The sequence below is a fragment of the Ahaetulla prasina genome, chromosome 3 (assembly GCF_028640845.1).
Source record: "Ahaetulla prasina isolate Xishuangbanna chromosome 3, ASM2864084v1, whole genome shotgun sequence".
Taxonomy (NCBI): Eukaryota; Metazoa; Chordata; class Lepidosauria; order Squamata; family Colubridae; genus Ahaetulla; species Ahaetulla prasina.
The window spans coordinates 228,491,350-228,513,174 of NC_080541.1; the positions used below are offsets into that span (position 1 = coordinate 228,491,350).

General features: G+C 46.9%; 1 protein-coding gene across 4 annotated transcripts in view; it reads right to left on the reverse strand.

Moving 5' to 3' along the window:
• The window catches only part of BCL2L1 (BCL2 like 1), a 66,073-nt gene extending 50,047 nt beyond the window's left edge, over positions 1–16,026 (reverse strand). The window contains exons 1-2 of one of the 4 annotated variants that reach the window (XM_058176384.1): positions 15,830–16,026; positions 6,751–7,426 (exon numbers count right to left, since the gene is read on the reverse strand). In XM_058176384.1, coding sequence (XP_058032367.1) covers positions 6,751–7,365 — 615 coding nt within the window. In that variant the 5' untranslated portion in view covers positions 7,366–7,426; positions 15,830–16,026. Of the gene's footprint in view, positions 1–6,750; positions 7,427–7,743; positions 7,886–8,292; positions 8,754–9,032; positions 9,190–15,829 lie in introns of those variants that run through there. The other 3 variants (XM_058176382.1, XM_058176385.1, XM_058176383.1) reach the window with 3 other exon arrangements.
• Positions 16,027–21,825: the final 5,799 nt, after the last annotated feature.

Sequence of the window (21,825 nt, forward strand, 5' to 3'; positions counted from 1 at the left end):
AAACAGAGGAAGAATGGCTGCAAGAATTGGATTTGGCTAGTCTAGAGAAAAGGAGGACTAAGGGGGACATGATATCAGCATTTCAATATTTGAGGGGCTGCCCCAAAGAAGAGGGGGTCAAATTATTCTCCAAAGCACTTGAGGGCAGGACAAGAAGCAATGGATGGAAACTCAACAAGGAGAGGAACAAACTAGAACTCAGGAGAAACTTTCTAATAGTGAGAATAATTGACCAGGGGAACTGCTCGCCTCCAGAAGTTGTAGGCGCTTCATCACTGGAGGTTTTTAAGAAGAGACCGGACAGCCACCTGCCTGAAATTTATTTTTATTTTTATTTATTTTTAAAAAATGTATATGGCTGCCTTCTCGCACATGGCGATTCATGGTGATGGTGAACCTATGGCGCGCACGCCTCCCACCGGCCAGCTGGTTTTCGGGTCTCTGCCACACATGCATTGGGTGTGGATCACGTGCAGAGGGTGGGGGTGTGTTGAGGGCCACGTGCATTGAATTTTGGGGGTTCGGGCGCGCACACACTTGGTCCGGAAAAGGTTAGCCATCACCGGCATAGGGTCTCCTGTTTGAGCAGGGGGTTGGGCTAGAAGTCTTCCAAAGTCCCTTCCAGCTCTATTCCGAATTGAATTCCCTGCAACGTCTTTTTGGTGTGTTTTGTTTTTTTTTAGAACCAGGGATAGAGAGAGAATGACGGGAGAAATTAATTTAGTTCTGGGTTGTCAGCCAGCTGATTGTCTGCGGCTAAACCTTGCAAAGCTGAGCGCATTCTCCGCACGAAGAATGAATACTTAAAACTGGTTTCACAAAGGCTGACGGGAGGAGGAGGAGGAAAGAAAAAAAAAAGGAACATTTTTAGCACCTTTTGATTAGTCAGGTGTAGTTCAGGTGGAAAGAAGCTCCAGAGAATTGCCAGGCTGGTGGAAAGAAACCTCCCCACCATGATGAGGCTTATTTTAGTAGAAGGTCCCAGCTGGGCCTCACTAAATCACCAGGTTGAGCCCGCAGGCAGGTGAGAGAGGCGGATTTTCCAAATAACTAGGTGTGTCCATGCAAACACAATTTATAGAGCACCGCCCTGCGTACCTGGGAGTGAAAGATTAATCGGTTTAAAAAAAAAAAAGATTAACCAGAGCAGAAAGAAACCCTGAAGCCTGCTTTTGTTTCATTTTTAAAATATGTCTTGTTTTTTATTATGGTCAGCAAGGTTACTGCTAATAGCTGATCTCCATGTAGATCGATGTACTTCGGGATCTAAAAGGCGGGGATGCTGGTTTCACTGACCTGATACGGGCGCTGAAGCTAAGCAGGGGTTTGCCTGGTTAGACCTTGGAGGGGTGACTTCTACAGAGCAATGAGGCTGCAGGCTCAGGTGTGACACCCAAAATCTTGGAAGGTGGTGAGATACTTTGAACCCCACTGTCAAGAGTCAGTATGGTCCGGTAGTTAAGGCTAAGAAACCAGGAGACAATGAGTTCTAGTCCTGCCTTAGGCGTGAAGACGAGCTGGGTGACTTTGGGCCAATCACCAGGAGATGCGAGTTCTAGTCCCACTGCATGAAAGCTGGCTAGTGGCTTTGGGCCAATCACCAGGAGATGTGAATTCTAGTTACACCTTAGGCACGAAAATCAGCTGGGTGGCTTTGGGCCAATTACCAGGAGATGTGAGTTCTAGTCCCATTTTAATTTTAAGTCCCAATCTAATAAAATAAATTTTAGGCATAAAAGCTGACTGAGTGACTTTGAGCTGATCATTCTCAGCTCAACCCACCTTACAGAGTTGCTGTTTAGGAAAATCAGGAGGTGGAAGGAATATTAGCTATGTTTGCTGTCTTGTGTTACTTATAAAAATAATAAAGCTGTGAAAGAAAGAGAAAGAGAGAAAGAAAGAAAAAGAAAAAGAAAAAAAGAAAGACTGAAAGAGAAAGAAAGAAAAAAGAGAAAAAGAAAGAGAGAAAGAAAAGGGAAAGAAAAAGAAAGAAAAAGAGAGAAAGAAAGAGAGAAAGAAAAGGGAAAGAGAAAGAAAGAAAAAAGAGAAAAAGAAAGAAAAGCGAAAGAGAAAAAGAAAAAGAAAAAGAAAGAAAAAAGAGAAAAAGAGAGAAAGAAAAGGGAAAGAGAAAGAAAGAAAAAAAGAGAAAGAAAAGGGAGATTAGACAGAAAAAGAAAGAAGACCGAAAAAAGAAAAAGAAAGGAAATGAAAAAGAAATGCCAGGAAACTGAGTTCTCCTTAAGACCTTCCTAACTAATTTTTTTTTTTACTAAAAATAGATGCCTCAACTTGTGACTCCATAAAAGTACAAATGTGGGTTCTGTGCTGGCTGTACTCAAAGCAGACAATTTATTGTCTAAACTGCATTAAACGTTTGAACATTTTCTTCTAAACCATTCGTTACGCATTCAACAACACGGGCGATAACAACATTTTCCCTTTTTTCGGAGCAAAATAAAAATCAGGGAGGCCTCTTGCTATTGGCCTCTGAAGAGTGTGTGGCTTGGGCTGTGCCTGTATCTCTGTCGGGGTGGGAGACCCCCCTCCCTGTTTTATGAGGGCTTCTTAACCCTCATGTCCTTTTCAAGTTCAGTGTTTACTTGTTAAGTGTTGTGATTGTTATTTTTTTTAAAAAAGAGTTGAGTAAAAAAAAATAAAAATCTAAAATTGCACAGGAGTTGTGAAATGAAGCCAAGTTTCCTGACGTCAGGCTTTGGATATCATCGGGCTGTGCAATTCCTCAGAAAGGCGGCTGCTGCCCTGTTTTCCTTCTCGAACTCCAGGCTTTGGAGATACAGAATAACGAGCAAAATTTCCAAGATGGGAGGCTTGCAGGATGCAGCCCCAGAGCCAGTCTTCTCAACCTCAGGATTAAGAGGGCTGCACTTCAACTCCCAGGATTCCCTGGCCTTCTCTTCCTTCCTTCCTTCCTTCCTTCCTTTCCTTCCTTCTTTCTCTCCCTTCTTCCTTCCTTTTTTCTTTCCTTCCTTCTTTCCCTTCTTTCTTCTTTTCCTCCTTCCCTTCCCTTCTCCTTCCTTCCTTCCTTCTCTCCCTTCTTCCTTCCCTCTCTCCCTAGCTGTGGTGGCACAGTGGTTAAAATGCAGCATTGCAGGCTAATTCACTACCTCACTGCCAGGAGTTTGATCCTGACCAACTCAAGGTTGACTCAGCCTTACAAGGTCGATAAAAAGAGGACCCAGATTGTTGGGGGCAAGAGGCTGTAAACCGCTTAGAGGGCTGTAAAGCACTGGGAAGCAGTATATAAATCTAAGTGCCCTTCCTTCCTTCCTTCCTTCCTTCCTTCCTTCCTTCCTTCCTTCCTTCCTTCCTTCCTTCCCTTCCTCCCTGTGGTTAGAATGCAGTATTGCAGGCTAACTCTGCCCACTGCCAGCAGTTCAATCCTGACCGACTGGCTCAAGGTCGACTCAGCCTTCCGAGGTGGGTAAAATGAGGACCCAGATTGTTGGGGGCAAGAGGCTGACTCTGTAAAATCTCCACTGCGTCTAGGATTAATCTCGGAGGCTTGGAGGTTAGGGCTTGGAGAGGGCTGGAAAGCACTGGGAAGTGGCATATAAGTCTAAGAACTATTGCTATGTCTAGTCTAATGAAGAGAAGGACTGGGGGGGAGGTTGACATGATAGCAGTGTTCCAATATTTGGGGGGCTGCCACAGAGAAGAGGGAGTCAAGCTATTCTCCAAAGCACCTGAAGGCCAGACAAGAAGCAATGGGTGGAAACTAATCAAGGAGAGAAGCAACCTAGAACTAAGGAGGAATTTCCTGACAGTCAGAAATCTTTGCCCCCAGAAGTCGCTGGTGCTCCCATCACTGGAGGTTTTTAAGAAGAGATTGGACCACCATTTGTCTGAAACGGTACAGGGTCTCGTGCCCGAGGAGGGGGCTGGACTAGAAGACCTCCAAGGTCCCTTCCATCTCTGCTATTCAGTATTCTGTTTGTGTGTGTTATTTTTTTCTCTCTCTCTCCCCACTCCCTCTTGACAAGCAAGGGCCGGTGACTTTCCATCCGCAATTTAATCTAAATCCCCCCAGGGAGTTCGTTGACAAAATCAGATTACATTATCGCCTTGGTCTCCAGGAGACGGGGCCCCATCGTCACCCGAGAGCGACCGCGGAAATCTCCACTGGCTCTAGGATTAATCTCGGAGGCTTGGAGGTTAGGGCGAACTGGGGGCGGGTGGGGTGGCAGGTGAAGAACCGGAGGAAAGAGAGAGAGAGAACGAAAGGAAGAGAAAGAAAGAAAGAAAGAAAGAAAGAAAGAAAGAAAGAAAGAAAACGAAAGAAAGAGAAAAAGGGAAGAAGGAAGAAAAAGAAATAAAAGAAAAGAAAAAGGGGGCCCGAAGGGGGCCTGCACCCCCTCCCCACCAGGTGATCCAGTCCCATTTCTTTGGCTAGACACACCCCAGGCTGTGTTCCTGGGACAGCCGCATACCAGGCATTCCTGATGCCCTCCCTCTCCCCCCTCCCCCTCCCCAGGAGCCCTCCCTACCTCTCACCTCCTTCTCTTGGCCCAGCCTTGCTATCTTCCTCTCCCCTCCCCCAAGGAATCCCCTATCAGCATCCTGCATTGCGGGACAGTCCTCGATTTACAACTATGCCGGTTGGGGGGGAATGCTGGGAGTTAAAGTCCACCCACCCTGCTTTCAAGGGACGGAGATTGAGAAAGGGTGACCTGGGATAACTAGCCAACACGTAGCTAGTTACACAAGGCACCCCAGGATGTGTGATTCAGCCCCTGGACCTCCTCGGAGGTATCTGCAAAGCGGACTAACCAGACTTACTCGCTGGAGCGGCCATGCAAGGTGGAGCTGCCTCTAAGGAAGGGGAAATTGCATTTCCCCCCCCCTCTGGGGGAGAAACCTCAAGCCCCCCGACAACATGTCCCTCCAATCCAACACGCAAACTTCACGGCCCTGAAGTTCCATCAGGTTTCCATCAAGAAGTTGGTTTACCAGACAGGGCACCTGATGATGTTACCTAGTTGGGTCATGAAAGGTCTGCAAGAAACCAACCAAGCTCAGAGAGCACCAAGGATCACACAGTCCTCCTCCTCCACACACCCCACTCCCTTCTAGAACTGATGATGTTCCCTAGTTGGGTCATGAAAGGTCTGCAAGAAGACCCCACAGTCCTCCTCCTCTTCCCTACCTCTCCTCCTCCCCCCTTTCCTCCTTCTCTTCCCTCTCTTCCTCCTCCTCTTCTTCACCCCGCTCCCTTCCAGCACTGATGATGTTACCTAGTTGGGTCATGAAAGGTCTGCAAGAAAGCAACCAAACTCAGAGATCGACAAAGACCCCACAGTCCTCCTACTCTTCCTCCTCCCGGTTCTCCTCCTCCTCCTCTTCCCTGTCTTCCTCGTCCTCTTCTTCACCCCACTCCCTTCTAGCACTGATGATGTTCCCTAGTTGGGTCATGAGACATCTGCAAGAAACCAACCAAGCTCAGAGAGCACCAAGGATCACACAGTCCTCCTCCTCCTCCACACACCCCACTCCCTTCTAGAACTGATGATGTTCCCTAGTTGGGTCATGAAAGGTCTGCAAGAAGACAACCAAGCTCAGAGAGCAACAAAGACCCCACAGTCCTCCTTGTCCTCCTCCTCCTCTCTGCACACCCCACTCCTTTCTAGCACTGATGATGTTCCCTAGTTGGGTCATGAAATGTCTGCAAGAAAGCAACCGAGCTCAAGAGAGCATCCGGTTCAACCTCCGAGCTACAAAAATTCTCCTCTTATTGGCTCCAAAGCCAATAAGTTTGACTCTCAGCTCGGCTGTAACTTTCACGGGACATCTGGGGTCAGTTCCCCTCTTTCCTGCCGCCACAGCGGTTGCCAGGTCAAACAAGGCAGGGCGGACACGGGCCTTTGATCCCGCTCCAGTGGGACGAGACTTGGGGGGGCGGTCCGACAGCCTGCCCGAGGGCGAGACAGCCCCTCCCACATTTTAATTCTAGAACTGAGCCACCTCTGCAGGGAAGGCAGGAAATTCAGCGGGAGGTTCGTCACTGAAGGAAAAGCTGTTCAAGGGGTCCCACTCAACCCCACAGGCTGTTCCTGCGTACCCTGAGGATTTCATCCCAAATGGCAGACTCCTCTGCCTTTATATTTTGGGAGGGGGGGAAAGGCAGGAATTCCCAGAAAAAAGCCACGCCGACAGGTAAATCCCCTCCTTTCCGTTGCCACATGAAAAGCCGCCTCTGCGCACCGCGACAAACCCCCCCCCCCGCAACCAGCCCACCCTCACCGGGATCACAGGCCGCCAGAAATACAGGTAGTCCTCGAGTTACGACCGCAACGGAGCCCCAGATTTCCTGTTGCTCAGCGAAACATCGGCTTAAGTGAGGTTCTCCCCCCCTCCCCCTTTTATACATTTCCTTGCCACGGTCGCTAAGCGAGCCACTGCGTTGGTTAAGATGCATGGTTGTTCAGTGAATCCGGATTCCCCGTGGACTTGGCTCATCGCAAAAGGGGACTTATGCAACCCCCGGGACGCCGCAACCGTCATCAATGTGAGCCAATTGCCATTTGAATTTTGATCACATGGCCGTGGGAAGGGAGGATGAAAAACGGTCATCGGTCACTTTTTTGGGTTGTAATTTTGAAAGGTCGCTAAATGAACGGTTGGTTGTAAGTTGAGGACTACCTGTACAGCACAGATGATTTTACAGGGAAACGGAAGGGGGGGCGCCCCCTTACCTCCCCCCACCCCGCCAATCACACTATTGGTGAAGCTTACCCAGCCTCCGTTATCTTGGATCCAGGGGTCCAGGTGTTCGGTCAGGTATGTCGCCATCCAGGTGGCGATCCGCTCCACCAAGCCTTGCATTTCCTTGTCGACGCTCTCCACGCACAGAGCCCCTCCGAAGGAGAAAAAGGCCACAATCCGCCCCCAGTTCACCCCGTCCCGGAAAAGTTCATTCACCACCTGCTCGAAGCTCTGGTAAGCCGTGCCGGGCGTGATGTGGAGCTGGGAAGTCAGGTCGCTAAAAGCCCGCCGGTAGCGCAGTTCGAACTCGTCCCCGGCTTCCCGCAGCGTCTGCCTCACATCCGACTGGGGGCCGTTGTCCAGGGCTTCCAGGAGAGTCGGATGGCCCGCCGCCCCGTTGACCACCGGGCTGGGACTGGGGTGCCAAGAGGGGCTCCCGCCGTTCAGGACGCCGCCGCCCATCTCGCCGGACAGCTCCGTCCGGTTCTCGCCGTCGCCCTCGATCTCGCGCCAGCTGTGGCCCCTCTGCGCCAGCTTGTAGGATATAAAGTCCACCACCAGGGACCGGTTGCCGCTCGACATTTTCACACCTCTGCAAATCTCAGTGAGTCCATGGTCTGCAACACCAGCCGTCCTGCTTACCATAAGGGGATGCCGCAGCTCCCTTCCGTTTCTGGCACAGCCATCCCAGCGCCGGGCAGGGGAACTTCGCGGGGCCGGTGAAGAGAAGGAAAAAAGGGGGAGGGAAAGGAAAGTGTTAAAAGGACCGGCTGCGGACTCAGTGTCCTCCAGGGCGAGGAGCCGCAGGAGCAATGCGGGAAGGGAAGACTTCACTGCCCCCCAGGAAGCTCATGAATTTCCAAGCGGCAATCCTTGCCTCTCTCTCTCTCTCTCTCTCATCCGTCCTGTCAAGGGGCCACCCAGCAACCCAACCCCGGGTACCGATTCCGCCCCCCCCAGGGTCCCTAATGGGAACCAGATCCTCGTCACCCGGCCAGGCCCCGTGCCTCCACTCCGACCCACCTCCTGGAGCCAAACCAGCTGCGACCGGTGCGTGATGCTGCTGCAGCCTGCCAGGCTGGAGAGCGACGGGGAGGCGAACCCAGGAGGGTTCCCTTCGCCACTTTGATGGAGTGCTGCAGGTCTGCTGCAGCAGTAAAGCATGGAGACCCCTCCCTCTTCACGCCCCCTTGCCTCTCCACCTCCCACCCACCCCCGTCTTGCCTCCCTCCTCCCTGGGATCAAAGCACTTCCTGGTTCTTGAGAGTAGCTTGCTTGCTTGCTAGCTGGGCCTTTTTTTTTTCTTTTTTAAAGAGACAAGGGCTGACAAGGGCTTCCGGCCACCAACGGGGACCAGGGCTGAACTATGATCCTGCTTTCCAGCACGAGCTCTTCCCCAAGAGGCCGAGCGGAGGGTCAAACACACCAGGAAAGATTTCCAAAGTCAGGAAGGTGGATTAACAGCAGGTTTGAACCAGGGCTGGTGAAGCCAAATCGATCAGAATAAAGCTGGAAGGGACCTTGGAGGTCTTCCAGTCCAACCCCCCTGCTTGAGCAGGAAACCCTATATACCATTTCAGACAAGGGACTGTCCAGTCTCTTCTTAAAAACCTCCAGTGATGGGAGCACCCACAACTTCTGGAGGCAAAGCCATTCCGCTGATTAATTGCCCTCGCCGTCAGAAAAATTCTCTTTTAATTCCAGGTTGTTTCTCTCCTCGATTGATTTCCTTCTCGCCTTCTGGGGCTTTGGGAAATAAGTCGAACTCCACCCCCCCTCTCCGCAGCCCCTCTTTGTGCCAGCCCCTCAAATACTGGAATGCCCCGAGGCGTTCCCAAGGCGGCTTCTCGAGCTTGGACTCCCCACTTCCCAGCTTCCTCGCTGTTCCCACGGGCTGCTGCGTGGCAACCCCAAAAGCAAAACTTTGGTGTGAAGTTAGATACGGGCAAAGGATCAAAAGAGAGAAGGAGGGAGGGAAGGAGGGAGGAAGAGAGAGAGAGAGAGAGAGAGAGAGAGAGAGAGAGATGGGGGAATGCCAGGGAGGGCAGCCTCGGAGCCCCGATTCTTGTCTTCACCATCATGGCAATGAGTCACCCAGTGAAGCACATTCCAAGAAGCGATGAAGCAACCAGAAGCCGGGGCAGGCAACGTACAGAGACCCCCCCTGCCCGGCGCAGACACCAACTTCCCCGGGAATGGCTATGGAAAAAACCACCAGCCGTGCGCCAGGCTACTCTTAAGCGCTGGTTTCCTGGTTTTTCCAAAACCCCCTTCCAGGACTTGATGCTTCAAGGGATTCCTACAGTACTCACCGCCCTCGGAAAGGGAGCAGTGGCTTCAAAACAGGGGAGGGCGAGATCTCAGCAGAAGGAGCCGTGTGCGCACGCGGCGGGAGCGAATGTGAGAATGTGGAGGAGGCAGGCAGGCAGGCGAGCGTTCCAGGCACTGGCTGACCCTCCTTGTCATCCAACTGCCCGCCTACCGGGGAGTCCCGCCCTCCCCCCCGCCCCTCCAGCGCATAAGCCGCCCCATCTCCACCCAGGTTTTGCAAGTGTCAAGGCTCGGCTACGATGCGGAGACTTTGGGAAAAAGTGCAGAGAGGAGCAGCTAAAGGACGGGAGATTAAAACATACGAAGAAGAAGAAGGAGGAGGAGGAGGAGGAGGAGAAGAAGAAGAAGAAGAAGAAGAAGAAGAAGAAGAAGAAAGAAGAAGACGAAGAAGAAAGAAGAAGAAAGAAGAAACAAGAAACAAGAAGAAAGAAGAAGAAAGAAGAAGAAGAACGAAGAAGAAGAAGAAAGAAGAAGAAGAAGAAGAAGAAGAAGAAGAAGAAGAAGAAGAAGAAGAAGAAGAAGAAGAAGAAGAAGAAGAAGAAGAAGAAGAAGAAGAAGAAAGAAGAAAGAAGAAAGAAGAAAGAAGAAAGAAGAAGGAAGAAAGAAGAAAGAAGAAGAGAAGAAGAAGAAGAAAGAAGAAGAAAAGATGAAGAAGAAAGAAGAAGAAGAAGAAGAAAGAAGAAGAAGAAGAAAGAAGAAGAAAGAAGATGAAGAAAGAAGAAGAAAGAAGAAGAAGAAGAAGAAAGAAGAAGAAGAAGAAAGAAGAAGAAGAAGAAGAAGAAGAAGAAGAAGAAGAAGAAGAAGAAGAAGAAGAAGAAGAAGAAGAAGAAGAAGAAGAAGAAGAAGAAGAAGAAGAAGAAGAACGGTTGCAGGAAGAAAAGGACTTGGGGAGGGTGGTGGTGGGGGAATGATGGCAGTCTTCCAGTGTTTTAAGGCAGGGGTCTCCAACCTTGGTCCCTTTAAGACTTGTGGACTTCAATTCCCAGAGTTCCTCAGCCAGCTTTGCTGGCCGAGGGACTCTGGGAGTTGAAGTCCACAAGTCTTAAAGGGACCAAGGTTGGAGACCTCTGTTTTAAGGGGCGTGCATAAGAGCACCAGCGTGCCTACCGTCCCTGTCCTAAGGTTCCCTTTAATTGTATTCATTTTATGTATTCAATTCATGCTTATATATATTATCTAATACGTACTCGACAAAATAAATACGGAATAAATATTTAAGCGACTGGCCCAAAGAAGAGAGGGGAAGGGGCGGGTCAAACTATTCTCCAAAGCCCCTGAAGGCAGGACAAGACGCAAGGGATGGAAACTGAGCAAGGAGAGAAGCAACCTGGAATGAAGGAGAAACTTCCTAACAGTGAGGACAATGAACCAGTGGAACTCCTTGCCTCCAGAAGTTGTGAATGCTCCATCACTGGAGGCTTTTAAGAAGAGATTGGACAGCCACTAATATAGTATGGAAGAGGGTCTCCTGCTTTAGAAGGGGTTGGACTAGAAGATGTTTTTCTATTCTGTTCTGGATTCTATTCTATTCTATTCGATTCGATTCTCCATTCTATTGCATTGCATTGCATTCCAGTTAGTCTAGTCTAGTCATGTCACATATTTGTTAAGTGAACGTGCTTTCCCCATTGACGTTGCTCGTCGCAAAGTCGCAAAAGGTTGTGTGTGTGTCACGTGACCCTGGGACGCCGCAGCAGCCATCACAAATGGGAGTTGCCAAGCATTTGAATTTTAATCACCTTTGCAGTCCATTTAGATAAAGCTGGATGCCTCATTTGTACTAACTCCACAGTGTACATATGTGTAAAATAACACACTTGGATTCTCTCCTCTGATTTCCCGCCGCAGCAATAATGAGAACTGCAATGTATCGGCAGTCCTCGACTTATGACCGCAATGGAGCCCAACATTTATGTTGTTAAGCGAGACCTTGCTTGAGTGCGTTTTTGGCCCATTTTACGACCTTTCTTGCCCCCTGAACGACCTTTCTTGCCCCCCTTTCTTACTGCCGTTGTTAAGTTAGTCACACATCAAAGCCAGTTGGGTGACTTTTCAGCCAGTCACTTTCTCTCTCTCTCTCTCTCTCTCTGGGCCTATCCCACCTCACAGGGTTGTTGTTGCAGTGAAAACAGGAGGAAGGAATATTAAGTAGGTTCCCCCTCACCCTCACCCAGGAGTGAAATGCTACCGGATTGGACCGGATCACGCAATCTGATACCGATTGTGGCCGGTAGTTCGGAAATCCAGTAGCGATGGCGGAGCAAAGCTCCGCCCACCCGCCCGGGTGTTCCTGGTTTTAACCAGGAAGTATTGTGGGGTTTTTTACCCTCTGTGCATGCGCAGAAGGTTTTGCACATATGCACAAGGTCATGGTGCGTCCATTTCCGAGCTGGTAAGGAAGGTAAGTAGATTTCACCCCTACCCCCACCCTGAGTTATTTATAAACCATATAATCAAAGCAGGATAAAAATCAAATCAATAGATCAAAGACGGAAGTGGAGAATGGCAAGCGAGAGTTGAATATCACTGCTATTGTTATCCACTTGATTTGTTATACAGAACAGGGGACTCCAACTTTGTCAACTTTAAGACTTGTGGACTTCAACTCCCAGAATCCCTCAGCCAGGTCCACAAGTATTAAAAGTTGACAAAGTTGGAGACCCCTGATACAGGAAACCCCCAGGATTCAGAACTGACAGTCCTTCCAACAATTCAGTCGTGTCTCAGGATAATAACAAATCTTGGGGACATCAAATAAACCAGCGAGAGACCAGGTCTTGCTCTGACGTCACTCTGAATTTTGGGGAAGCACCGAGAGTTTCCTGCCCCCCGCCCCAGGATTCCTAGTGTCAGAAACAGGATTGGTGAAAATTGGATGTGGGGTCACCATGCTACAAAAAAAAAGATGCCGGGACTTTGGAAAAAGTGCAGAGAAGAGCAACTAAGAGGATCAAAGGCCTGGAGGCTAAAACATACGAAGAACGGTTGCAGGATTTGGGTTTGGCCAGTTTAGAGAAAAGAAGGACTAGGGGGGACATGCTAGCAGGATTCCAATATTTGAGGGGCTGCCAGAAAGAGGAGGGGGTTGGTCAACTTATTCTCCAAAGACTCTGGAAGCAGGACAAGAAACAACGGATGGAAACTAATCAAGGTGAGAAGCAACCTGGGATTAAGGAGAAGCCTCCTGACAGTGAGGACAATTAACCAGTGGAACAGTTTGCCACCAGAAGTTGTGGGTGCTCCATCATTGGAGGTTTTTAAGAAGAGTCTGGACAGCCACTTGTCTGAAATGGGATAGGGTCTCCTGCTAGAGCAAGACCTCCAAGACTTCCAGCTCTATTCTATTCCCCTTCCCTATAAACCAGGGGTCTCCGACCTTGGCAACTTTAATAAGACTTGTGGACTTCAACTCTCGGAGTTCCTCAGCCAGCTTTGGTTTGAAGTCCACAAGTCTTAAAAGTTGTCAAGGTTGGAGAGCCCCGATTTAAGGCTTGTGGACTTCAACTCCCAGAATTCTCCAGCCAGGTTGGGGAATTCTGGGAGTTGAGGTCCACAAGTCTTAAAAGTTGCCAAGGTTGGGAAATCCTGATCAAGACCAACACTTCTGCCAGTTCTCCACGTGGCTGGCTCTGGAATTCTGGGAGTTGAAGTCCCAGGATTTTATATCAAAAGTGAGTGTTGTTTTTATTATTTTAAAAAAAAAATACATTCTCCGAACAGCATCCAATACAACTGATGGAGCTTCGAGGATAGGAAACGAAACATCTTGGGTTTTTTCTCAAAAATATCATGACAGTTGCTTTTTCAACCCGCCCCCCCATGATACAACTATGACCTGAGAATCTACGTTAAGATGTTCTCCCAGAATTTTACACTCGCAAAGTTGCCATAGTTCCACAACCTTGCAACAAACAATATCCGTGTCTGTGATTTATTCATTAACGAAACCTTATTCATTCATGAGAGGGGTGTGTGGGTGTATGTGGGTGTCTTTATAGGGGTTCCTTTTTTAAAAAAAAATCTACAGCTCTTTTGTTGGTTTGAGTATCTTAATAACAGAGTCAGGCAAGAAAAGTGTCCTTCGGGGGTGTTAGCATATCACAAAGTCCGCTACAATGTGGACAATTAAAGATATAGGTGTAATAAAAAAAAAAAACACCTGTACTGGAAAACAGGATGCATTGAATAAACACAGCGGTTGTAAATCTGGATTCAACACCTTGGAGCAGTTCATGGCCAGTGGCCCAAAGGTGCTTTTTTTCAAGAGGCAACCGGACTTTCTGGTTTTTTTTTCTTTTGAAGACGTTTCGCTTCTCATCCAAGAAGCTTCTTCAGTTCTGACTGGATGGTGGGGAAGGGAAGGATTTCTTCTCCTTGCAGGCAGCTGGACATTTGCATCCTTTTAAGAGGGTCACTGAGGCCACTTGGAGGTTTATCTGTGGCCTCTCAGGGTCACCTGGGTGGTGCAAATGGGTGTGGAGCCTTCTTGGCTGCAGGATGTCTTCTGCTCTGTGCCCCTCATCCCCAACAGCCTTCAACAGGGAAGAGACACAGGGCAGAAAACATCCTGCAGCCAAGAAGGCTCCACACCCATTTGCACTACTCAGGAGACCCTGAGGACACACACAAACCTCCTAGTATGGGTTATGAAATATCTGCAAGCAACCAACCAAGCTCAGAGAGCATAAAGGACCTCCAATTTTTCTCCTCCACCTCCTTTTCCTTCTTCTCTACTCCGCAAACCCCACTCCCTTTTATTATTATTATTATAACTTTTTTGTCATTGTATGTATATACACAGTATACAACGAAATTCGCATAACGCCCAAAGACCAGGCCCAACACACATAGAAAGGTAAAGGTTCCCCTCGCACATACGTGCTAGTCGTTCCTGACTCTAGGGGGCAGTGCTCATCTCCGTTTCAAAGCCAAAGAGCCAGCGCTGTCCGAAGACGTCTCCGTGGTCATGTGGCCGGCATGACTCAACGCCAAAGGCGCACGGAACGCTGTTACCTTCCCACCAGAGGTGGTCCCTATTTTTTCTACTTGCATTTTTACGTGCTTTTGAAACTGCTAGGTTGGCAGAAGCTGGGACAAGTAACGGGAGCTCACCCCGTTACACGGCAGCACTAGGGATTCGAACTGCTGAGCTGCTGACCTTTCAATCAACAAGCTCAACGTCCTAACCCCTGAGCCACCGCATCCCTAAACACACTCCTACCCACCACAAATTTCCCCGCCCCTAAACCACCCAAACATCCACACAACAAATCAAGTAATGCTGTCCAACAGCTCACTGACGGTGGCCCTTTAGTTCATTATTGATGACAATTATAGCTCTGGGATAAAAACTATTTAACACTGATAACGTTCCCTAGTTGGGTCAGAAAACGTCTGCAAGAAGCAACCAAGCTCAAAGACTCCACAGTCCTCCTCCTCCTCCTCTCTGCAAACCGCACTCCCTTCTTGCACTGATGATGTTACCTAGTTGGGTCATGAAACGCCTGCAAGAAAACCACCAAGCTCAGAGAGACCCAAGAACCCCAGAGTTCAACCCCGAGCTACAAATATTCTCTTCGATTATGAGGTTTTAATCATTTGTGTTAAAATTTGTCTTATTCTCCCAGGCCGTAGTAAAACAGATTACACGTAGACCTTGATTTATGACCCAAATTTAGCCCAAAATTCATGTTGTTAAGTAAGACATTTGTTGAGTGAATGTTGCCCCATCCTACGACCTTCTCGCCTCAGTTGTTAAGCAAATCAGTGCAGTTGATAAGGGTTAGTACCCTGGTTGTTAAACGAATCTGGCTTCCCCATTGACTTTGCTTGTCAGAAGGTCGCAAAAGGGGATCTTGGGACACTGCCACCGTCATAAGTATGAAGCAGTTGCCAATCATCTGATCACGTGACCCCGGGGCTGCTGCAAAGGTCGTGAGTGTGAAAAACGTAAGTCGTAAGTCACATCTTTCAGGGCCGTCGTAACTACGAACGGTCACTAAGTCGAGGACTACTTGGATCTTCCTTCTTCACAATTCCAGCCAGCCCACTCCTTTCTTACCTTCTCAGCCCCCCCACCCGGACCTTTGTTCATTGCCCATCCAGTCCTCCCACTGGAAGGGGCCAGGAGAGCATTTCCTTAATTTGAGGGAGGGTCTTCTCTAGAGGTGGGGTCTCCAACCTTGGTCCCTTTAGGACTTGTGGACTTCAACTCCCAGAGCCCCTCAGCCAGCTTTGCTCTGGGAGTTGAAGTCCACAAGTCTTAAAGGGACCAAGGTTGGAGACCCCACCTCTAGAGAAACCCCCCCCCCCAGCCAATATCCAGGTTTAGGAACCAAGATCACAGCAATCATGGCTTGTCAAATCTGATTTCAGCAAGGTCCAATCTTATGGGGGGCTTTGATCAGCCCCAGGAGATTTCCTGGAAGGTCCCTTTGTTTCTCACCTACCCACCCCCGTTCTTTTTGTCCACAATCTCTAGGCACGTTGGACTACAACTCCCATAGGCAACAGCCTGCTGGGAATCATGGGACGGGGTGCCCAAGACCCCACCCCCAAAGCGCCCCATCCTGGAAAAGCCGCCCCCACCCACCACACTACCTCCCCCCCTCCCCTTCTCCATTCATTTTCTCAAATATTCAAATAGGGCAAAACCACGCCCCGCTCTCTCCGCGCCGAGCCAATCAGAGCGAGGAGGAGGCGAAAAGGGGAGGGCGGACCGCACGGTTACTTTCACTGGCCGGCGTTCGTGTCAATCTCTCCCAATCTCCGCCCTTACCTTGAATGATGCCGAAGACGCCCCGCCCCCGGCCCCGCTTCTCTTTACCGGCCTCGTTTGCCGGCTACCTCTGAGGAGAACCGGCCGGTTCGAACCGCTAGAAGGAGCCACCGAACGGGGTCGGTGGTTTCGGCGGCTACAGCTTGGCTTTTTTCCCCCGCGCACTAAGCGGCAGTTTCCTCCGCGAGTGCTGACTCGTTCTGACCGGCCGGGCGAAGGAATAATGCGCATGCGCCACAACCGCGCCTTTCGAGCCGGCCGAGCGCATGCGCGGCTCGGAGGCAATGCGCAGGCGAATAACGTAAAGCGGATGGGGCGGAGTCGTTGTTGCTCTAATACAATCAATGCGCTTGCGCAGTCGGGCCGGCTGCCCAGGAGAAGGGTTCGCGCGCCCTCTGTCGGCTCAAATGCTTTATCTTAGCATTTTTGGATTCAGTAGAATATTTTTTTTTGTCTGGTTTTTTTTTTCCGCTCCAGAAATGAAACCAACAAAAAAAACCACAAGGAATTTGGTAGCACTTTTTTCCAATAAATTTTATTATAATAAATTCTATTAAAATGCAAAAGGTTTCGTGAGCTGCAGCTTCTTGCTGCCATTGTATCTCCCCCTATACAGGCAGTCCTTGACTTATGACCAGAATTGAGTGAAGGGACAAAGGGCTGAAACCTCCTCCAGAAATCACAGCTCCACAACATTCTTTCAACTTTCAACAGTCCTTGTAGCAGTTCCAAGAAGGGCTCCACACCCATTTGCGCTACTCTGGTGAACCCCGAGGACACAGATAAAGCTCCAAGTGGCCTCAACGACTCTCAGAAAGAATGCAAACCACCAACTTTGTCTGCAAGGAATATAAATCCTTTCATCCCCCCACCATCCAGTCAGAGCTGAAGAAGCTTCTTGGGTGAGACATCCGTGACCTGGATAACCGAGAATCTCCGTAGACATTCAGCCATGCAGTTTGGGATGAGCCCGGCTTTGAATGGCGTGGGAGTAGGAATGGATTTCCAAAGAAAAAATTGCAAAACTACAGGAACATTTGAATAGAATAGATTAGAATTCTTCATTGGCCGAGTGTGAATTGATACACAAGGAATTTGTCTTTGGTGCACACGCTCTCAGTGTACATAAAAGAAAAGATACCTTCATCAAGAATCTTAAGGTTCAACACTTAATGATAGTCACAGGGTACAAATAAGCAATCATATATATATAGAATATAGAATAGAATAGAATAGAATAGAATAGAATAGAATAGAATAGAATAGAATAGAATAGAATAGAATAGAATATAGAATAGAATTTTTTATTGGCCAAGTGTGATTGGACACACAAGGAACTTGTCTTGGTGCATATGCTCTCAGTGTACATAAAAGAAAAGATACCTTCATCGAGAATCATAAGGGACAACACTTAATGATAGTCACAGGGTACAAATAAGCAATCAAATCACATTAGGAAACAGTCAGTATAAATCTTAAGGATACCAGCAACAAGGTTACAGTCATAAGTAGGAGGAGGTGGATGATGGGAACGATGAGAAGATTAACAGTTTTTTTTTTAATTTACATTTATACCCCGCTCTTCTCCGAAGACTCAGGGCGGCTTACACTATGTTAAGCAATAGTCTTCATCTTTTGTATATTTATATACAAAGTCAACTTATTGCCTCCAACAATCTGGGTCCTCATTTTACCTATCTTATAAAGGATGGAAGGCTGAGTCAACCTTGAGCCTGGTGGGACTTGAACCTGCAATAATTGCAGGCAGCTGTTGTTAATAACAGACTGTTTAGCAGTCTGCGCCACTCAAGGACCCTTTGCACCACTCAGATGATCCTGAGGACACAGGCAAACCTCCATGTGGCCTCAATGGCTCGCTAAAAAAAACTGCAATAACCAACCAGCAGGAACCATTTGCACCACTCAGGTGACCCTAAAGACACAGATAAACCTCCAAGGGCTTCAATGACCCTCTAAAAGGCTGCAAATGACCAGCTGTCTGCAAGGAGTATAAACCCTTCCTTTCCCCGCCATCCAGTCAGAGCTGAAGAAGCTTCTGGGATGAGAAGCGAAATGTCTTCAAAGAAAAACGTCCAGTTGCCTCTTGAAAAAAAGCAACTTTGGGACAACCATGACCTGGATAACGGAGTATCCCCCATAGACATTCACCGACTCCTAGTGATTTGACAAAGTCACCCAGCTGACTTCAATGTATTTGCAACCCATCCTTCCCATGGGGGCTATCTATGGCCAGCTTACAACACTAAAATTGGGGTGAGGGGGAATGATTTTAAAAAATGTGACCATAACCATAATGGAGAACTAAAATAATTTTTTAAAAAACCAGTGGAATTACAATAATATGAAATTTTTAAAATGAGCAAGGTGGGGGCAGGGATAAGCAGGAAGCCCAGGAGGGTACTGTATAGAATAGAATAGAATAGAATAGAATAGAATTTTTATTGGCCAAGTGTGATTGGACACACAAGGAATTTGTCTTGGTGCATATGCTCTCAGTGTACATAAAAGAAAAGATACGTTCATCAAGGTACAACATTTACAACACAATTGATGATCAATATATCAATATAAATCATAAGGATTGCCAGCAACAAAGTTACAGTCATACAGTCATAAGTGGAAAGAGATTGGTGATGGGAACTATGAAACGATTAATAGTAGTGCAGATTCAGTAAATAGTTTGACAGTGTTGAGGGAATTATTTGTTTAGCAGAGTGATGGCCTTCGGGAAAAAACTGTTCTTGTGTCTAGTTGTTCTGGTGTGCAGGGCTCTATAGCGTTGTTTTGAGGGTAGGAGTTGAAACAGTTTATGTCCAGGATGTGAGGGATCTGCAAATATTTTCACGGCCCTCTTCTTGATTCGTGCAGTATACAGGTCCAGCAAGGCGGGGAAAGCAACAGAAGAGTGTTCCAGGATTTCTGCGGAAATTTGGAAATTAAAAATAAGCTGGTGCAGATAGGAAAGGAAGAAAAGGGAGCCTTCTGCCAATTCTTTTTTTTTTACGACTCTGTAATCTCTTTTTATCGGGATAAAGTTGGGGGGAGGGAATGGAGCTGAGGATTTACTGGCTGGATGCCCTTCCTGATGCTTATGCAAAGTTTTTTTTTAATTTACATTTATATCCCACCCTCCTCCGAAGACTCAGGGCAGCTTACACTATGTCAAGCAATAGTCTTCATCCATTTGTATATTATATACAAAGTCAACTTAATTGCCCCCAACAATCTGGGTCCTCATTTTACCTACCTTATAAAGGATGGAAGGCTGAGTCAACCTTGGGCCTGGTGGGACTAGAACCTGCAGTAATTGCAGGCAGCTGCTGTTAATAACAGACCGCATTAGCAGTCTGAGCCACAGAGGCCCCAAGTTCACAGTAGATATTTTGTCTTTGTGCTCTAATAGAGAAACATCTGCCGCTGCCTAGGATTGAACTCTGTACCTTCTGAGTGGGAGGCAAGCGTCTTCACCTCTAGGCCACCATGCCGCTCCAATTCTAGAATAGAATAAAATGGCTGCATGCTATTATTACTTTTATTATTATAGTAATAAACATGAAACTCAGTCAACTGAACATTTAAAAATGTATTACAAATATCATTGACTGGTGCTGATGGTTGATATATTGACCATCAGTTGTGTTTTAAATGTTGTACCTTGATGAACATATCTTTTCTTTTATGTACACTGAGAGCATATGCACCAAAGACAAATTCCTTGTGTGTCCAATCACACTTGGCCAATAAAAATTCTATTCTATAAAAATTCTATTCTATTCTATTCTATATAGGTTGCTGCCAGCATCCTAGGTTTTTTATTATTATCAACTTTATTCATTAAACATGAAACTCAGTCAACTGAACATTCAAAAAGGCATCATAAATACCATTGACTGGTGCTAATGATACGGGTTGCTGCCAGCATCCTAAGTATCAACCAAGGACCTTCTTAAGATGTACGATGTTCCAGTAGCGCAGTTTTTTGCAGTTCTGCTGCTGTTATTGCAGGAAGCTGCAATTTGTTGATGTATCTTATAAAATTCTTGGACATGGTGCCAAGTGCCCCGATGACAATGGGCATCACTGTTACATATTTCATCCATAGCCGTGTAGTTTCGATGGCCAGGTTGCAATATTTCATGATTTTTTCCAGTTCTTTTTCTTTGACTGGCATCTCCTGGTACCGCAGTGTCAATAAATTGTACGTTTTGGTTTTTGACAACATTTTCTAGAACTTTTTCCACTTTATGTTCCCATGACTTTTTGGATACAGGCAAGTTGTATTTTTTACATAATGACCAGTGGATTAATTTAGCAACTCAGTCGTGTCTAACTTTGTAATCTGTTTGTGCGATTTTGCTGCATTCACATATTAAATGTGAAACAGTTTTGACTTTGTTGTTGCAAACTCGGCAGTTTGGATTGTCAGTGGATTTTTGTATCTTTGCTTTCATGACATTAGTTTGTAGTACTTGTTCTTGAGCAGTGGGTTATTATTTTTATTTACTTTATTCATTAAACACGAAACTCAGTCAACTGAACATTCAAAAAGGCATCACAAATACCATTGGCTGGTGCTGATGGTTGATACGAGTTGCTGCCAGCATCCTAAGTATCAACCAAGGACCTTCTTAAAATGTACGATGTTCCAGTAGCGCAGTTTTTTGCAGTTCTGCTGCTGTTATTGCAGGAAGCTGCAATTTGTTGATGTATCTTATAAAATTCTTGGACATGGTGCCAAGTGCCCTGATGACAATGGGCATCACTGTTACATATTTCATTCATAGCCGTGTAGTTTCGATGGCCAGGTTGCAATATTTCATGATTTTTTCCAGTTCTTTTTCTTTGACTGGCATCTCCTGGTACCGCAATGTCAATAAATTGTACGTTTTGGTTTTTGACAACATTTTCTAGAACTTTTTCCACTTTATGTTCCCATGACTTTTTGGATACAGGCAAGTTGTATTTTTTACATAATGACCAGTGGATTAATTTAGCAACTCAGTCGTGTCTAACTTTGTAATCAGTTTGTGCAATTTTGCTGCATTCACATATTAAATGTGAAACAGTTTTGACTTTGTTGTTGCAAACTCGGCAGTTTGGATTGTCAGTGGATTTTTGTATCTTTGCTTTCATGACATTAGTTTGTAGTACTTGTTCTTGAGCAGTGGGTTATTATTTTTATTTACTTTATTCATTAAACACGAAACTCAGTCAACTGAACATTCAAAAAGGCATCACAAATACCATTGGCTGGTGCTGATGGTTGATACGAGTTGCTGCCAGCCTTCTAGGTATCAGCCAAGGACCTTCTTAAGATGTACGATGTTCCAAGTAGCACAGTTTTTTGCAGTTCCACTGGCGTTATTGCAGGAAGCTGCAGTTTGTTGATGTATCTTATAAAATTCTTGAACATGGTACCAAGTGCTCTGATAACAATGGATATCATTATTATTATCTTTTTTATTATTATTATCATCATCATCATATCTGTTATTTTGCAAGCACATTCAGTGCTATCTATACCGGAGACAAATTCCTTGTGGGCCTAACTACACTACCACACTTGGCCAAATAAAGTATTTCTATTCTATTCTGCCAATTCCTGTCATGTTTGAAGGGTGCTGGGCTGGGAGAAGAAGAACAGCTGAAGAAGAAAGGTGCGATTCTCAGCGATAAAATAATAAAATTATATTTGGAGCCGGCCACATTGCGGAATTGCAAGTTGCACACAATAGTGTTGACAAAATTAGTTGCCGTATATTATTTTCGTTGAAAAGCAAGTCTGCTCATTTGCAATTCAAGAAAGTAAGAGCCCAAGCGAGCGACACCAGATTTTCAGAGACAGCAACTGGGGAAAACTGGAAAATGGATCTCTTCACTTCCCCTGGATGCCTTTTCCTACACATTCAAGCTTGCTGGCAACTCAGAAGCATAATTTTGACCTTGCAGGTTGCATCAAGGGATTGGACTGGATT